The sequence below is a fragment of the Dysidea avara genome, chromosome 2 (genome assembly GCF_963678975.1).
Source record: "Dysidea avara chromosome 2, odDysAvar1.4, whole genome shotgun sequence".
Lineage (NCBI taxonomy): Eukaryota > Metazoa > Porifera > Demospongiae > Dictyoceratida > Dysideidae > Dysidea > Dysidea avara.
The window spans coordinates 11,778,141-11,797,310 of NC_089273.1; the positions used below are offsets into that span (position 1 = coordinate 11,778,141).

Sequence of the window (19,170 nt, forward strand, 5' to 3'; positions counted from 1 at the left end):
GGTGATTTGTTTGCAGCTGAGCTCTTTACAGAATGGTTTCTTTGTAGCTGAACTCTGTACATGGTAACTTCTTCTAACTGATCTTTCTACAGGGCAATTTGTTCGTGGCAGAATTTTATACAGGGTGTTTTCTTTGCAGCTGAACTCTCTACATGGTGGTTTCTTTGTAGCTGAACTCTCTACAAGGTAACTTCTTCTAGCTGATCTCTCTACAGGGAGATTTGTTTGTAGCTGAACTCTCTACTGGTGATTTGTTTGAAGCTGAACTCTCTAAATGATGGTTTCTTTGTAGCTGAACTCTCTACAAGTTAACTTCTTCTAGCTGATCTCTCTACATGGTCATTTGTTTGTAGCTGAATTCTGTATAGGTGATTTGTTTGCAGCTGAGCTCTTTAAATAATGGTTTATTTGTAGCTGAACTCTCTCAAGGTAACTTCTTCTAGCTGATGTCTTTACAGGGTCACTAGTTTGTAGCTGAGCTCTCTACATGGTGGTTTTTTTGTAACTGATCTCTCTACAAGGTGACCTCTTCTAGCTGATCTTTCTACAGGGTGATTTGTTTGAAGCTGAACTCTCTACATGATGGTTTCTTTGTAGCTGAACTCTCTACAAGGTAACTTCTTCTAGCTGATCTCTCTACAGGGAGATTTGTTTGTAGCTGAACTCTCTACATGATGGTTTCTTTGTACGTGAACTCTACAAGGTGATTTCTTCTAGCTGAACTATCTCTTTCCATAGTTGCATAAACTCCCTACAAGGTAACTTCTTCTAGCTGATCTCTCTACAGGGTGACTTGTGTGTAGCTGATCTCTAAACAGGTTTCTTATTTCTAGCTGATCTCTTGAATTCTCTTCAGGGTGACTGCTCTATTAGAATGACTGCTCTATTAGAGTATCTCGATCTCGCACTTGCTGCACCAAGTTGGATTTCGTGTTATAACTCCGTGGCTTTAAGTCTGATTCTTCTACACCATTGATGAGCCTTTCTAAGATGATTACTTCATCTGTACAACGATTTTCAAAGCATTACCTCAAGCGGTTTATCTGGTAGGCGTGGCAAGCAGTCGTTTTTATTAGCTGATCTCGATTGCGTAATTGTTACATACTGTTGGTTTTTTCGTTGTATCTTCCTGGTTTTTAGCTCGATTTCTTTCAAACCACAAAAGGTTTGAGGTTCAATAGTTAACCTATTCACCCACCGATTTTCAGCTTCTTCCCATACGCGGTTTACCCTGTAGGCGTGACAACATATTGGTGCTATTTTTCGCGAATAATCGCTCATAACTCTGCCTGTTTATCGTATTCCAGCCAAAGTTGGTACCGCGATGCGCCTTTATACCCCCCTTCTGTGTGCCAAATTTCAAGGCAATCGAATATGGCGTTCTAGTTTTATAGCAGTTTTTGTAAGTGTGCGACAAGAAAAAGAAAAATAAGAAGAAAAAAAACCTAAGAAACTGAGCCAATTTTTGAAGTCGCATATCTCAGGAACGCGCTAAGCGATTTCGCTCAAATTTGGAATGTGGAGTGCGGAAGTTGGAGGGCATGTCCACAGCAAAAATCGTCTTATTTCATTAAGGAAGCACAGAGCTACGGAGGTGCGCAAATTGCGTTTTCTTTCTTCCTGTCAATATACTCACGGGTGTTACGCGCCGGCTTCTTGGGCCGCACGACACACTACCATGTGTCTTGATACATGTATAGTGTAGTGTATAGATACAGTGCAGTATAAGGCTAAAAGACACCCAAATAGGTACTAGAATTTGTTCTAATGTCAATGCTAAAATAGCCATTAAATGCAATCTCAAACATCAAAATTTTACACTGTAAAAAAAGGATTTTTCATTGTAACAAAAAGCTTGTTATCTCTGCTGCAAAAAACAGCAAACACTTCATTTATTAAAATAACAACGGGGAATTTTTGCTGCTATAACATCATTTTCTTGTTAAAGTAAAAAATTGTCGTTACACTAGCAGTCACTTTTCGTTACAACATCTAGAATGTTAAAACAGCAATTAACAGTTCTGCTGAAACAACGTATGCTTTTTGTCATTTTGTTTGGCATTTTTTACAGTGTAAAAATTTCCTGGGTGGGGAATGCCCCCAGACCCCCTGGATTGGCATGCTTACGAATGCTGTATGTGCAAAAGCACATGCAAAGTGTGTCTAATCCACTTGACTAATAATTTTATAAATATAGTTAGTTACTTCCAAAAAATGGCCTGACCACTCAAAATTTCTGGGCTCCGTCCCTGACACTTGTCATCTCTATTGCTGGTGGAATTTCTTTAAAAATTTGAATTTATTATGTTTGTGCCATGTCACTTCAAGCCTAGTACTCCCTTTTGAAAAGAAATATCTTTCATGATCGTCAAAGTTGTTTGTAAAGAGAAAATCTTTTTCTGCAATGAACAAGTTAATATTCAGAAGATTTTCAATTGCACTTAAAAGATGACGAGGCTGCAAGGAATAGATGAATACTGGATAAATTTTGAACTAAACCAACATCTTGTACATGGAATCTACAGTTGAACATCAACAAGTTGATGTTTGACCATCTAAAAACCAAGCGCTAACAATGCATCACATTATAATGGTACATGTAATCTACCTTTCCTTTTGCAGATATTTTCTACTGTTATGATTAGAGAAGAATGAACAATGCTGTATGGAGTGCAAGCACAAGAAGTTGACAATTACTGTATTTGTGTAGTTAGCTTTATGCGTTAAATTCATGCAACTGTGTAATGAAACTATCTGTTCACTATCTTAGTAGGTTATAATATGGAGAGAGATGTCTTGTTTTGTCAAGACAATATACTACACAAGTACAGGATCAGGAGTACCATGCACTGGGTGGACTGTACAGGAGCCCTAGCAAGACTTACAGTAATACAACAATAATAATTATAGTATGCAGAAAAGTTTAGTTTAGGCAAACCAATAGATCCCAGCCGGAGAGGCTCTAGAATTAAGAGTATTGTATGAGCAAGAGACAGCAATGAGAGCAGCCTGCTCAAACAGGGATCTTATTGTCTTCTCTGTCACTTTACAAACATTGGCCACTTGGGTGATTGTGTTTGGCATAGAATGGCCTAAACAGCCAATCTTGATGGAAATGTAATGAATATATAAGCCAGAAAGGTGAAGGTAATATTGCAAACAGCTATACCAATCATCCTTCTGAGCACTAGTAGTCGAAAGATGTTGTTGGGTATTGGCAGGGATAGTTAGTTCAAACACCAACACCAAGTGAGGCCTGCTAAGGGTGTATCTTGAGTTCATAATATCAGCACTGAATACATACTCTTGATATTATGGTCGAGCTGAAGCAGCTGCATTCAGTGGACACCCAAGGAAACTCCCGGCTATAGGGTTATATTATAGTATTGGACACACACAATGTTTCTTTCAAATAGGCACAACAATATTCTACCTCCATGTATTCACGCTCAGTGACTGCAACCATTTATATAGCGCAACTGTGAGCTCCAGTGTCAATGGTCTGATTCAAGAGCGTTTTGAAACATCTGTCTTCTTCCCATCTAACTTTATTAAACGTCTGTACTACAATGAATTGTAGCATTCACATCAAAAGATATTCGTTACCAAACTACCGTAAGAAAGGAAATTTTGATGTCAAAAAAATTTGACGAATTTGACGAATCGGTTTAATTCGTCAAATTTAAATTCGTCAAATGTTGATAAGCGCCCTTAAAAGTACAGGTTTTACCTAAAATTTCTTCTTTTTCGTTAACATTTTATTCGTCAAATCTGCTGAAGTCTGAATTCGTCAAATTTTTTTGACGTCAAAATTTCCTTGCATATGTTGCATCCCGTACGCGTATTTTGTCCCATACGCGTATGGGACAACCCGTACGCGTATGGGACAACCCGTACGCGTATGGGATATCCCGTACGCGTATGGGCATCCCGTACGCGTATAGGGCCCCGTACGCGTACGGGACGATATAATTTAATTCTGAGGCGCTTAGCGTTGCTTGCATAGATTCAACTGGGTTTACAAATACGTAGCTTTTGCAGTTCAGTTTCATTAAATATACCTTTGTTTTGGTTGTACTACCTACTGGCATATACTATGTAGAAATTACATAGCTAGCACACTGCTGTCGCGCTTATTTGTAGCTAGCTAGCTAGCTATTTGTTTGCCTCATAGTAGAGTAGTGGTGGTAGTTATGAGACACTTAACTTCAAAGCATTGCTATTACCTTAAACTGTAACCCTGGTATTTCACAATACTATAATAGGGAAAGGTATGACCATAAACTATATTATCCTAAAATTTCAAAAAATTTCATAACATTTGGTGGTCTGTTTAATCATTTTTTGGAACACTGTAGGTGTGCATATTATGAGACATATGGGGGTATTATGAGACGCTGTGCTTGCAAGTTGACTATTTCGTGTTTGATTATGGTAAATTTCATATGTAAGAGGTAGCAGGGACACTGTAGACAGTCAAAGTAGATTAGTTGACTTAGTACATGCACTTCACATCTTCGTACTCTTTACTGCATAGTGAGTGGTACAAAGACAATCATTGACAGTACTCCATATGATAATAGCAAATTTTAGGAGCTATATTATTCCCTAATTAGTAGTGTGGTTGACTTATAATCACTATTTGTGATGATCTGAATAGGTACTATCTCTTTACTCCTGAATCTGCAGGATTTAACCCACTACACTTGTTTTAAGCCATGTGACCCATATTACCCCCTGTCCCATAATACCAGCCTCAACTCTACTTCGCGCACGTTTCTTCTCCATGCTATAAGCTGCTATGTGCTGCATGTATCATATATCTGGCCTTCACCATTCAAATCATGTGGAGCATGCATATGTTGATTAAATCAGATGAACTTCTTGAGTAGTCTAGCAACCTTTTGGGCTAGCTAGTCACGAGTCCCTTGAACAAATCAGGCATCATTCTGCCTGTCCAGTAAAATATTTACTTATTTATTTATTTGCAATGTACAAACTCAATTTGAGTATTAATTCTATAATCTATCATTACTAATTGTTCTTAATGGAGTAGCGATGGGCATGTCAGTCTGCCTGTCCAGTATAATAGATAAATAGCAAATTATTTATATAGCACACCATAAATATCTAGCTATTCTATTATGTGACTGGACATATACCAGTGGTCAAATGCATGCTGGGTAGAAATTAATGTGAATTATTGTGTAAGCAGAACTATGGTAAGTTAGTATAAATAGCTACATGCACAGCACAACATGCAGTACCGGGTAAATCATTAAAATCGATTGAAAGCTGCGATTCCATGAATCAATATAATTATTATTAGCTATAACAAGCCAGGTCATAAATTAATGCATATAAATTAGACATGGACTAAGACTACATACTTATAACATAATAGTGCTGTCAGACCTTCAGTGCAGCTGGTCACTGTAAAGCTTTACAAACAAAAGCAAACAGCACAGCTAACATAATACCCATGCACTAACACAGAGTTCAGTCCAAGAGATTCGTTTCAACTAGTTAATGCAAGCGTAAGTGAGACTGAAGTTTACACATCCACTTAACGGTATATAAAACTACTAAAAATCGACTGATTTTCTGACATAGGATCACATAATCATAATATCTATTCTGCACTAAGCAGTAGCAGTGCTAGCTCTACACCATGCATGTTCGCTGGGGGCCAAACACAATTTTATAAATTATAATATGCCATACATTAATATTTAACCATGATTACATAAAGTCAATTACATAGGTTGCACCAGTAGAACAGCATGGTCCAATAAAGTTAACTATAGGTATATCCTCTGGATTCAACTTAATGCTAATGTGCCTGTTGACACAATTCAGGTGGTACCACGATTCACATGTTCCACAGCCAATCTACGTATATATTCAGCTGATAGTCAATGAAGCAAAGAGCAAACAACACTTACCCAATCCTGTGCTTTAGTAGCAGTGAATGAGCAGGTCCTGCAATGCTCTTCTATGGGTTCTGCAAACAAATAGATTGCTAACAACACTCATAAGTACCTTACAACTGCTTGTTTACCTGAATTGTTAAGTATTTCTTTTGCCATCTCTATTCTTAAATCGTGAACTGTTCCAGCATGGATGTTCATTGGTAAATGTCTTAAATATTGTTCAGCAAACTATTTTAGAAATTCTTTATGTTGTGTTGCAGAATATACTTAAGGCCATACCTTCATAACATAAACTCCACAAGACAAATTGTCTTCCTGTATACTGTGTGGAGGCGTAACGACTTCCCATACATACTTCTTTGGCCAATATCCACCACAATATTGATAGGTGCTGTAAGCGCTGCAAGAGAATTATATGCAAATAGCCAGGGATTATATGCAAATAGCCAGGGAGTTCAAAGAATGTGTTCCTGTTGATATGCAAATTAATGTGTATACATACTTAACTAACTATGTGTGCAAAATATTAACTGTACTAACTTCCAGTTTTTTCTTATCCTTTGTATTAGTCTATGATCTCTTTCTTCATACTTCTTTGGGTCAATGTAGAGAACCTTTCCATTCTTTGGTTCGACGATCTAAAGAAATAGTAGCTATAAAGATATAAATGTACAAATATGTCTGACCACCAATATCCAGTGCATCTTCTGGTAGCAGTAAGGTCCAATGAGGGCATTGTAATGAGACAAATCAACCTGCAGAAATACATGTATACAGGTGTCTGTAAGTCCTCGTAAAGTACCAATTCATACATTGCTTAAAACTTTCTTCTTAAGGATATACGTCCCATTACAAATGTCATTCACTGCAGACACGTCCATGATAAATATTTCTTCTTCCTGTGTTTGGAAGTGAGCATGCACATAATGCATACATTCATATGCACTAGACTTTTCTATGTATTATCTCTAACCTTTTTGTTGGCACGGATCATGTATAGTAGATAAGATGCTATCAACTATATACAACATATATACATATATGCTTGCTTGCATAAAGTTTACAAGCACGTACTTCATCAGTAACCCATCCACTGGTGTCGATCAGTGACAGAATTCTCTCGTCGTAAACTTTGTAACTACCAAACTTCGCTTCAAAAAGCATCTAGGTTTTGTTACTGATTCTCATTAATCGGCCTGCATGATAGCAATATTATGCAGACAGATGATATACCGGGCACAAAACCTTCGGTTTGATAATCATTTTCATCAACTTCTTCATCTGATGAATTAGGACAATACTGATGAACTACCCCTCCTGCAAAATAAAGATGAAAATGAATGAATGAAAAGTGTAGATAGAGAAAAGTAGTTACAGCCTACAAAATATCCTTACGGGATTTGTGCAAGTGGAAATAGTCAATAAGTACATTAGCCATTGTAGGCTCTTCTTGATTCAATAAGTCGGCTGTTTGTTTGTTTGTCTCTACATCATCCTTCAAATCATACATTTTGTTGGTAAACTTTTGCACAACTGTGATTGGAACTGGTTCCTTGTGAGCATAGCAAAGATCCTTCAAACATTTCTGGTCTTCATAGTTATCCACAACATAGCTGTGCAGAAATGCAGCTGGTAAGTTGGTTTTGAGACTGTTAGATATGTATTCATGGGCAGGCCCACATGGCTTAAACAAAAACGATGGATGGTTCTGTATAATAGTTTTCATCTTCTTGCTAAGTTTCACGATTTTGTCAAACTGAAAGCTGTTCCCTGGTGGAATATCTTCATTGCTGAAAATTTCATGACCCCCTAAAATGTATAATCCATGCAGATTAACACACACCTACATGATTGAATTTATTTCTTACCTTCAAGCTTAGGGCTGGTTTCTTCTACTGACATACTACTGGCTTCTTCTTCTTCTACTCCCTGGACCCCAGAACTACCTGTTGTACCAATTCATCTTATACCGATGATCTACCCGTGCATGTACATTTACTTAGACATATCCATGACAAATATGCTATGTATGGGGAGCATTAAAGTTATTTTGTGTGCATGTCCATGCAGATGTTTCAATGCATCTCACTTCAACATAGTACATGCAGTGTACCCTCTACCATTTGGAACCAAGAGTTTGACCAATATGTGATCTGGGCTGACAAAATCAGTCTCTTATAGCCTGTCAAAATTTGACCTACTTTTAAATGCTTGAAGCTACATTACTTTGTCCATGATTATAGCTAGCATCCACATAAACGTTTAACCACTTATGTAAAAATTGCTTATAATTTTAATGAAGTTTACAGAATTATTCTAGGTCAAATACAGTGATGGAGATAGACAAGATTCAGTAAACATGTGTATTTTCGGGATATACACTGATTTTGTCAGACTGGGTCACATATTAATTTTTATGTGGACCAGAACTCATGGGGCTAATATTTTTTGTCCTTATTACAAAGTTATTTTTAGAGACAGGCTCTATTGTAACTATATGTAGCTGTAATATCATGTCTGGCATGATAGTTATTGTATGCATATGTGCTCACATCCATCCCGAGCATTGCTGTATGATGGCTCTAGGTCAACGTGTTCCCTCTTCACTGGAAAGCTATCACTGCCAGTTTTTGTCTTCACTGAGGTGTTTCCTGTACAATTCTCATTAGCTTGTTCACCGGTCTCAGTGTTCAATAGGCAACTATCATCAATGCTAGAATCATCTGCTGTCAAAGTGGAATATAATTATATTATACTACACAAAAATAACTACTATTCATACCGATGACTGAATTCTTGCATCTTGTCCCTTTGTGGCAATATGTTGTGCATTTTACTTTGCTTTTGAAACATACACATTTGCCATTTACACAAACAGATTTGCAATTGCAGTGTGAATCATCAGTTTTCCTTCGATTGAATTTTTTTGCAGCCGATCGCAGTGCTATTGTGGGATCATCTTCCCACCCAGTGGTTTGTACTGTTGCATGAAAGCACTTCTGAAGCTGGTCAGTTCGACATCTTCCTTTCAAAAGTCCATACTCGGTTCTTATTTTGTAAGATCCATGTTGTTTTGCAACCACAACTCCTGGTATTCTTCTCAAATCACCTACACCTCTGTCATGTCGTGGAATCCTTACAGTCACACCATCCCCAATTTTAAATTTTACAGCCTTGATTCTTTTGCTGTTATCATAAAGTTTCTTCATTTTAGCAGCTGAATTTGCAATGTTTTTCTTTGCAAACTGTCTAACTAGGGTTCCACCGATACAGAAAAATACCTACCGATCCGATACCGATACCTAGCAGTAAATTCTCACCGATACCGATAATTGCCATACACTTTGCACGCTTCTCAAGTTAGCTATGTGTGACTGCACTATTAGAATATTTATTGTGCAGTGACTGTTCTATTAGAGTATTTCGATCTTTTTCATGCAAACATAGTAAGTAGCAGTTGCTCAATGTTTAACAAAGCAATTCCAGCACCTTTTATGCTAGAATAATGCTCAACACTATTTCCAGTTTGTTGTACCTCACGTTTTGCTAGCATAGCATTTATGATGATAGTTATGGTGATGACGATTGGCGCGAGTAGTCATTGATCGGTATCGGAGTACCTAGTAACCGATACCGATCGATATAATAATAATAATAATAATAATAATAATAATAATAATAATTAACTTTACAGTGTACATATACCTACATACATACAAGTTGCAGATGTTGGTAGAGGAACTCACCTAATATCGGACGGGCTCCAAAATCGGACGCAATTACTCGAGCTACAACAGGAATTTTTGAACAACTCATATGTCTTTAGATAGTTCAAGGCTGTGGGACTTTGGGCACCAAGTATCAGCTTTCTCGGCTTCTTTGTCTGGTGGCAGCAGCCCTGCAAAGTCATTTCCGATTAATAAGTATAATCGGAAAAAACAGTCGATTCACGGACACTCACCGTCTACATATCAGACTTGCATTCAATCAACAGTTTTCTACCTTAAAGTAGTAGAGTAACTCATCTACTTTCTAAATATCCCTGGTTTATTAAATCAAATCCTTTTAATCACGAATTACAAATCAAATAAAATGAGACGTCACTGGAGTAATAATCGCACCATAAATTTAAATATACGGAAACTTGATTAATTATACGTTGTTTGAGATACGTATACGGGAAATGTTCACCGTATACTTTTACAAACACCGTTTACTTCCGTATACTTAAATTCATAGTGCGATTATTACTCCAGTGACGTCTCATTTTATTTGATTTGTAATTCGTGATTAAAAGGATTTGATTTAATAAACCAGGGATATTTAGAAAGTAGATGAGTTACTCTACTACTTAAGGTAGAAAACTGTTGATTGAATGCAAGTCTGATATGTAGACGGTGAGTGTCCGTGAATCGACTGTTTTTTCCGATTATACGTATTAATCGGAAATGACTTTGCAGGGCTGCTGCCACCAGACAAAGAAGTCGAGAAAGCTGATACTTGGTGCCCAAAGTCCCACAGCCTTGAACTATCTAAAGACATATGAGTTGTTCAAAAATTTCTGTTGTAGCTCGAGTAATTACGTCCGATTTTGGAGCTCGTCCGATTTTAGGTTAGTTACTCTATGATAGAGAATTGGGACATATGGCAGCACACTGATGGTCCACTGACATCCTGTGTCAGTGGCCGGAAGCTAAATTGTAGAGTGATTAGCTACAAAGTTTACGTACTAGTCTAAGATTACTTAAAAGGGGGGGGAAATTAACAGTTAAAGGGAGTTGAAGTTAGGTTGGTGAGGGATCTTTGAACACTTTGAGCATGGACATAGAAATGAAAAAGAGCAGGTGCTGTTGGAGGTGAAATTGGCAGTGAAATGATTCCACAGATAATCTAAAAGTTTGGCCTTTATCTTGAGTGGGTTGTCCTGGTAGTTGATAACGGGAAGGGCATTCCAGATGCGAGGAAGCCGGTTAAAATAAAAGTTACTAGTGGAATTGTCAGGTGATCTTGTTTGGAGTAGCTTGTTTCCAGAAGCTAGACGCGTGTGACCAGTTGCAAATTTAATGAAATTATTGATGTCAAATCCATTGTGGGGGTTGTGGAGATTTTTAAGAAAGAACATCACATCATTTACATCAAGAATGTACATCAGGGGTAGCATATGGAGATTAATAAGACGAGACTTGTAGTCAGTAGAGTAATCATTTAGAATGTATTTAGTTGCACGCCTCTGAACACGTTCGAGTTGCTGAATGTGCTTAATTAGGTGGGGTTTCCAGATGACCGAGCAGTAGAAAAACTGGGATCTAACAAGAGAGGTATATAGTCGAGATTTGGCTTGGACATAATTTTGTAGGGAGAAAGATCTTCTTAGAAGTCCAAGTACCTGATAGGATTTGGAGATAATGTGGTTATAGTGAGCATCCCAAGACAGGTCGCTTGATAACATAATTCTTAGATCTTTGTTTGTATCAACACAAGAAATCTGGGAGGCGCCGATATTGTAAGATGTTGGAGATTTCCTTTTAAAAGATAGCAGAAAGATTTTTGATAGACCGAATAGAAGATTCCAGTGGGTACTCCAAAAGTTTAAATTATTTAAGTCTTCTTGAAGTTTAAGTGAATCTAGTGGTGAGGAGATAGTTTTTATGCATTTGGTGTCGTCTGCAAATAGAAACAATAGACAAAATTTAATGATGTCCGGAATATCATTAACATATATGAGAAATAGAAGTGGGCCAAGTATACTTCCCTGTGGGATTCTGGATAGAACTGGGAGAAGGTGAGACAAAGAGTTGTTAATCTTCACACACTGATAACGATTAAGTAGGTATGATTCAAACCATGACCAAAGCTTGCCAGAAATTCCAAGTGATCGAAGTTTGAATAACAGTTCCTTGTGGGGGACACTGTCAAAAGCCTTTTTGAAGTCAAGATAGACTACATCAGTTTGGTCATTAGTACTATGTATGGTGTTCAACATGAGAAGCAACTGTTGCACTGTTGATCGATTTTTTAAGAAGCCAAACTGCTGAGGTGAGAGAAAACTTGAAATGTAAGAAATGGTTTTGTTGTAAACTAGTTGTTCTAATACCTTAGATGTTATACAGAGTAGAGAAATTGGATGATAGTTAGTAACTTGAGTCTTGTCACCAGATTTATGTACAGGAACAATCGTGTGTATGCGCCATTCATAAGGTATGGAGCAACTATTTAAACTGATTGTAAACAAATGGTGCAATGGCTTAGCAAGAATGTTAGCATATTGTTTGAGAATCCTTGGGCTAATACCATCAATACCAGTGGCCTTGTCAGTATGGAGTGAGACGAGTGCTTCATATACTTCCTGTTCAGATATTTGGATTGATACTAAATGACATCTGACAGATGGGTAAATTTTGTCAGGGTAGGGTGGGAGTACGAAGTCTGAGGAGGTAAACACAGAGAAGAAATATTCATTAAAAAGAGTGGCTTTGTCAGCACTGTCAGTGGCAGGAGCACCGTTGTAAAGGACAGAGGATGGTATAGAGCTGGATTTTTTGACACTTCTTATATATTTGTAGACCATGGAGTTATTATTTGGTGCAAAGTTAATTATTAGCTTTCTTTCAAACTCTGACCTGGCTTTATGGATTTCATCAGACAGTGACTGTTCAGCAGTGTGTAAACGATTCCTGATACTGGAGGAGGGAGATCTGCAAAGTCTTCGTTTAAGAGACCTGATACAGTTAATCTGATGTCTGATTGCTGGAGTGAAATATTTGGGCTGATGAGTAGAATTGAGCTTGATCTTTGGAATAAATTTTGCCATGGCGTCGCATAAGGAGGATTTTATATATAACCAGATAAATTCAACATTGTTAGACTGGAAACAACTAGAAAAATCAATATTGCACAGAAAGTTAGTCAGGCCATCGTAGTCTCCCTTATTGTAGTCAAAAATGTAGATTGGTTCAGAGGTGATACTGTGCTGGGTAGTTGATAGCTGGAATTTGAAGCTGATTAAGTAATGGTCAGACTTTGTTACCGGATTTAGATCATTAGATATAACAATGTCTGTGACTGAATCGGGTGAATTAGTGAAGATTAAGTCAAGGGTATTGCCATGAATATGGGTTGGACTGTCAATAACTTGAGAGAAATCATATTGGAATGAAAGATCACATAAGCTTGAAGAAAAATTGCAGTTACTAGACAGAGTGGCCCAATCAATGTCTGGGGAGTTGAAGTCACCAAGTATATAGGTCTTTACTAAGGATTGCATTGTAGTCTCTAAATAGGACAAGAGATCCTGCTTGTATACTTCAGAGCAGTTAGGTGGGTTATAAATAAGATACAGGTTAATAGGTTCATACAACATTAGCTGGACAGTAAGGGCTTCAACTTCATCAGGGATGCTAATAATTCTACTGGGGATCGTCTGTTTAATTGCTATCAGTATACCTCCACCTCTGGTTTTACGATCATGACGGTAGATTGAGAAGGAAGGGGGTAAAATTTCATTGTCGTAGATAAAATTTGACAACCAGGTTTCGGTGATTGCAATAATTTGAAAATCATGCGAGAGGACAAAGCTTGACAGATTAGTTAACTTGTTTACTAGACTACATGCGTTCCACAAACAGGCACTGAAGTCTAGTCAATTTGACTCTTCCATAGGGGATGGAGTGGAGATTGAGGAGTTGGTGGAAGCATTTGGTACATTGGATGTGGCAGTGTTTGAAACATTGGTCACAGGTTGGAGGCTTGCAGATAGTAAGCAGAGTTGAGAGTTTTGTACTGCTGCATAGAGCTTATGATTGATGTACAGACCATTCCCACGAATTTTGATGTGCTTGCTCTCGGTGCCACTATCAATGAGGCTTCGTCTCTCTTTTAGTAGGATACTTTCGATTTTACGCTCCTCAGCTGACATATCAGGTTTGATTGCTATACCAGATGACAAAGAACTTTTACATGATAGAACAAGGGTAGCTTCAAAGGCTCTCAGGAATTTGACAAGAATGGGGCGGGGGCGAGTATTGCTTTGATCATATTTCCAAGTCTGTGGAAGTCCTTCATTGATTCAGGTGTAATAGATAGCTTGAGGTCGGAGAAAACTTTCATCAAACAGTCAAGGTCATGCTTCGTCCGGTCGTGCTTACTAGTGTTTGCTGGTGATTCCTTTAGGCCATAAACAACAACATTGAATTTCTTGTCAAGTGATGAAGCAGGTTTAGGGATAGATAGTTGATTATTATTTTTAAAGGTTGCAGCAAGGTTGGCAGCAGCATTTTTGGTTGGTGCAATTGGTTGGCTTGGCTTGAGGACTTGGTTGGACCGTTCGGTACCAGAAGCCACCTTAGCTTCAACATTTTCTAGCCTCTTCACAAACGAAGTTTGTTTACGAAGGTCGTCTTCAATCTTGGCAATTTTAGCTTCCAAAGTATTTTGTTTGTCTTGCATTTCGTTAAAAAATTTTAGAGCTCCAGTGACTTTCGGTCGACAAGTGGTACAGAAGAACATTATATTGGGCGACGAGTCGCTCAGGATGTCCTACGCTTCGTCAGAGATGCCAGCACATCGACTGTGTTCCCAATGGTAGCAAAATTCACATAGCAAACCGTTATCTTCAATCGATTGGTCACAAGAAATACACGACTCGGTTTCCCGCCTGAGTGACCCCTTCTTTAGTTTTCTTGGTTGGTGGAGTGGAAATACCAGTCGATCTGTCACGTTTCTTCGGCATTATGGCCGAGTTTGACACGAAGGTCGAGAGGATAGATGAAGGGAATCGAGAGAATTAGAAGGATGAGAGAGAGCAAAAATAACACAACCAACTTGCAATAACACGTTTTTTTGTTGTTGTTTTTTATATTAAAAACTCAATATCGGCTCCGATACGATACCGATCCGATTATCGGTGGAACACTATGTCTAACTTCATGGTGCCTGTCTTCATTTTCTGCATTAATAACAAACAAAGCAGCTGCAATGGCAATTTTAAATCATTCCCCTTATACCTGCTGGAATGATAGGTGTCTGCTGTCTGAACTCTGTGTCACCAACACAGGTTCTGGCCTTGGCCACTTCAGGTTGCGTAGCCTTGGTCACCGGATCAGAGTAAGAATCTGTGTTACCTAGCTCTGTCAAATCATCAGTTTCTGTGGGAGGATCCATAATAATGGTCTCTTCTTCTGCCAAACACATTCCTTTCACGGGTTCAGAAGATGGATCTAGACCAAACACCACTTGGTATGGTGATGTTTTAATGGTCGCATGTGGTTGCTTATTGATTGTAACTGGAAAAACAAAATTATATACAATAATTGGCATCAATAGCACCTGTTTTAAATAAAACTTACATTGAACTCTGGGAAGAAACTGAACCCATTCTGTTGTCTTCATGTCAGCCATGAGTGAAGTGAGCATGTGTTTCACCACTCCGTTAGCTTTTTCAACACACCCATTTGATTGGGGGTGCTTGGTCTACCTCGAATTAAAATTGTCTCTTGTCTCCACTCATGAACAATCGTCTCAAAAAGCTATAAAGGAATGCATAAAATACAGCATGCACCTAGACAGTTGTCTTTCCAACCTCATTGTTGAATTCTCGACCATGATCAGATTGGAGTATCTTAGGTACCCCAAGGTATGCGAAAACATATCGTTGCAAGCACAAAACAGTTTCTGCAGCACACTTCCTAGATTGTGCCCATAGAATGGAAAACTTGTTAAAGTGATCTTTGTAATGACCAATCCATCTGTTGTTGCTGTCTGGAATGCTTGACATGTCAATCAAATCAATCTACAATATGAAGTATATATATATAATACACTTATTATGTTATTCCTGCATAAATGGAATATAAAAGCAATATTATTTACCTGTCCACGAACATGGAATCTCTTTGAAATGATGGGTTTCAAAGGAGCTTTTGTTAATTGAGGCTTCTTACAAGAGCAAGTGAGGGCACAGTCTGCAATATTCCTCTACACAAGTTCGTGTTATCCCTTCGTAGTTTGACGAAATCTTCAGGCGAAAGAATGAAAATTATTGTGTGGCAGTGCTTATGCCGCTTACACATACAGTGAAAATATGCATTTTTAATAATGCAATAATGACAATAGCAGCTAGGGAGTGTACATAGTTAATGCATTAATGCTAGCTGATTTATTAATAACACTCACATAATTATATTATACTATTATGCATACCACTGAATAAGTCTTCCTAACACCCGAGTGTGCCGTGCCTTTCTCATGAACAGACTGGATGATATCAAATATATCATCTGTTGTTACTACTCTTCTATAGCCTTCAAACAGAGAATTGGCCGGAACCTATATATATTAATGAAACATCCATACATGTGAAAATAGCTATATTAGCTATATATCTCCAAATTTTATAGGCAGCTACATAATATATATTTAAAAGATTTAGCCACTCACACATTGAAAGGGTCTGATATATTTTGCGTTAAAAACTTATTTCTCCAATTGCAACAGGGTATAATATTGAGACAGACTGTCAAGTACCCATGTATACTCCATAGTTAATGCCACCGACATGCGCGGTGTTGAAGGAGCGCGCAGCCGCGTTAAACTCACCATGCTCTTGCTCTTTGTAGGAACGATCACAGCATTATTTAATCCAATCTGCGGAAAATCTTTCAGTTCAAACTGCTTCTCCTTGACGTACTGCCTAAATCTTGGTTTAATTTCGTAATCGTCCTTGGAATCACCACCATCTTCCGAGCCATCTTCAGCTCCATGACCAGAGTGGTCTAATGTACGAACGAAAGAGGAACATTGAACTACAGCCTATACTACACAGTTGCTTAGCTACCTTCAAGCAAGGTGGCCTTGATTAAATCGAATTTCTCACGGTTAAACAAAGAATTAGAACGTTTCGCGGCCTGGCTAGCTAGGAACTCGTTAAATTCTCTCCGAACCCTTTCCACGGAAATTTTATCATCCATCACGGCATTCAAGCGGGACTCGATACTCTCAGGTGATACTCTCAGGTCATAAACTATACTGCTAGCAAACACTATAGGATTGCATGCATCAGCACTTGTGGCGGCAAATAAGCTCAGTAAAGCGAGCAGCAAAGATCAAAAGAGAGATGTTAAAATTATAGAGAGAGCATGTATCAGGCACTGATACAGAAATATATATTATCAAGAGTTCATAATATTATGAAGGGAGGTGGCTGGTCCAAGTTCAAGCTGAGAGAATAGAAGTGTAGAATCTACATAAAATATATAATCAACCCAGACTGCTTTTAATTCTGTATATAATATAACCTGTAACTTTAGTTTTGTAATTTAATTTTTTTCCTTGCCATGCCCACTGTTGTCCACTGTTGGTCAGACATGTGGTCGCATGTTGTCCGAGGACACATTCTCTTGTACACAATATAATATAATTTGTTTGTAATCAGTCATTCGTGTTTTCTCAACAATTATTAATGATGGTTTCTTCTTCTATGCATAATATATACATGGACAAAATGAAAGTGAGTTTTAGTAGGACTCGAGCATGATCAATGTATCAGATAATGAGGGTGGTGATAGCTACTGACCATATCCATGGCTGGAGTACGACTTACAGTCTAGATAAACACATGATGAGTCACAGTGTACTCTTAGTACACTGTAGGCTAGCATACTGCAAAGCATGCCCTGCTAGGAATAAAAGGGCATTCTTCCCAATTCCCTGAGATTAAAACTATAGAAGAAAATCTTTAAAGTCTAGGATTTGTTTAACTATTCTTACTACCAACTGCCTATGCTATATAGACTCACTTCTCCTCTACATGCTGTCAATGGTATGAAACTAGTATGTAAATGCATAGCCACAGTATTTTATTATTTTTTGGCAGGAAGTAAAGGCATGCCTATGCAATTCACAGGCCAAGCAAGGTGGGTGCCTAGCCACCCCATCCACTCCCTGGATCAGCCCCGGCCCTATGCATGTGTGGCAAAGGCCACATGGGTGAGTGGTTGCTAGGAGCATGTTCGATTGTTGACTGGATAGCCACTTCACTTCCTGCTTGGATGGCTCCTTGAGGTAATGTTGCTCAGCAGTTGCTATCGGTGATGCTACATATTACTTAATTGCCCCATGCAATGAAGTAATTTTATCTAGTTATAATGTTGTTTATGACCCACACTGTTAAAAAGGATGTTCCCAGTACACCTTTCGGGGTGTCCCCCACATGTTCCAGAATAGCTAGCTATATACATTAGCTATACACTCCTGCATTTGTTGCACCTTTGCAATTTTAACTCTTCTAAGTGCTGATAGTTCAAATCAGGATTCAGGATACCAGCTGCTTTATCTATAAGTTAATTTTGCATTAAGAATAAATATTATTTATTTTATTTATTTATTTATTTATTTAATGCTTTATGGTGAAAAATGACACCAAAGGTCTGATGGTAACTTGCACCATCAGCCTGCCTAAATACAAAATTATCTACAATTGTACAATGTTATGTTGATTAATTATAAATGTTTGAAGTTTGTGACTGGAGGTCTGGATTGATGACAGGTTCTGCAAGGACAAAGGAAGTGAAAGGTACAGTCGTTGCTTTCGTCAAAATTCGTTAGAAAGTGATTCCATAAGAATGATTTAAGCTTAGATTTGAGAGTAGAATATGATGTGTTTATATCCATTATCGGCATGGCATTCCACAAAGATGGTAACCGATGGAAATAAGAATGCCGAGCTGTGTTGTTAAGGTGTTGAGGTATCAAGAGTTTATTGCTTGCTCCAGCCCTAGTAGTAGAAGAGTTGAAACTGATAAAGTTGTTGATGTTGAACTGGTAGGTTGGTGACTTTAGTGACTTGATAGCAAACAGTATGTCCTGCAGTTCAAATATGTATATGAGGGGAAGGAGCTTCAGGTTAATTATTATATTAAATTTGATATCATGCTATAGCTAGCTTTACTATTTTATTCACATACAATAGACTGTGTACTACACCTTCATGCAAGTTCCAGTAAAACTATAAAAGTCATTTTTCTCTCCACGCCATGTCAACCCATTGAAGCTGTCGATAGCGAATTAAGCGCCTCTAAAATCATTTATCGTCTAGCCAATTCATTCAGTTACAGCTAGATAACAGTGATTTTGTAGTGCAACAAAGCTATTTGGACAAGATCTAGGCGTGCATAGTAAGATGGAACCTATTTCAAAACATCGTCCCATACGCGTACAGGCACCCCGTACGAGTATACGCGTA

General features: G+C 38.1%; 3 protein-coding genes across 3 annotated transcripts; all 3 read right to left on the reverse strand.

The window, feature by feature from the left end:
- Positions 1-5,686: 5,686 nt before the first annotated feature.
- Positions 5,687-6,945, reverse strand: LOC136243255 (uncharacterized). The gene is made up of 8 exons (XM_066034782.1): positions 6,907-6,945; positions 6,746-6,832; positions 6,620-6,688; positions 6,474-6,571; positions 6,213-6,333; positions 6,062-6,161; positions 5,946-6,004; positions 5,687-5,892 (listed from the first exon to the last, which is right to left on the reverse strand). The coding sequence occupies exons 1-8, from the start codon at positions 6,925-6,927 to the stop codon at positions 5,743-5,745; spliced, it is 705 nt and encodes a 234-aa protein (XP_065890854.1). The 5' UTR covers positions 6,928-6,945; the 3' UTR covers positions 5,687-5,742.
- A 152-nt stretch (positions 6,946-7,097) lies between these two features.
- Positions 7,098-9,142, reverse strand: LOC136247813 (uncharacterized). The gene is made up of 6 exons (XM_066039636.1): positions 8,716-9,142; positions 8,486-8,659; positions 7,802-7,879; positions 7,329-7,742; positions 7,179-7,250; positions 7,098-7,129 (listed from the first exon to the last, which is right to left on the reverse strand). Exons 1-6 carry the CDS (start codon positions 9,140-9,142, stop codon positions 7,098-7,100), a joined length of 1,197 nt encoding a protein of 398 aa, XP_065895708.1.
- A 5,773-nt stretch (positions 9,143-14,915) lies between these two features.
- LOC136247814 (uncharacterized) lies at positions 14,916-16,897 on the reverse strand. Its single transcript, XM_066039637.1, has 6 exons — positions 16,765-16,897; positions 16,527-16,702; positions 16,131-16,256; positions 15,511-15,720; positions 15,379-15,457; positions 14,916-15,214 (listed from the first exon to the last, which is right to left on the reverse strand). Exons 1-6 carry the CDS (start codon positions 16,895-16,897, stop codon positions 14,916-14,918), a joined length of 1,023 nt encoding a protein of 340 aa, XP_065895709.1.
- Positions 16,898-19,170: the final 2,273 nt, after the last annotated feature.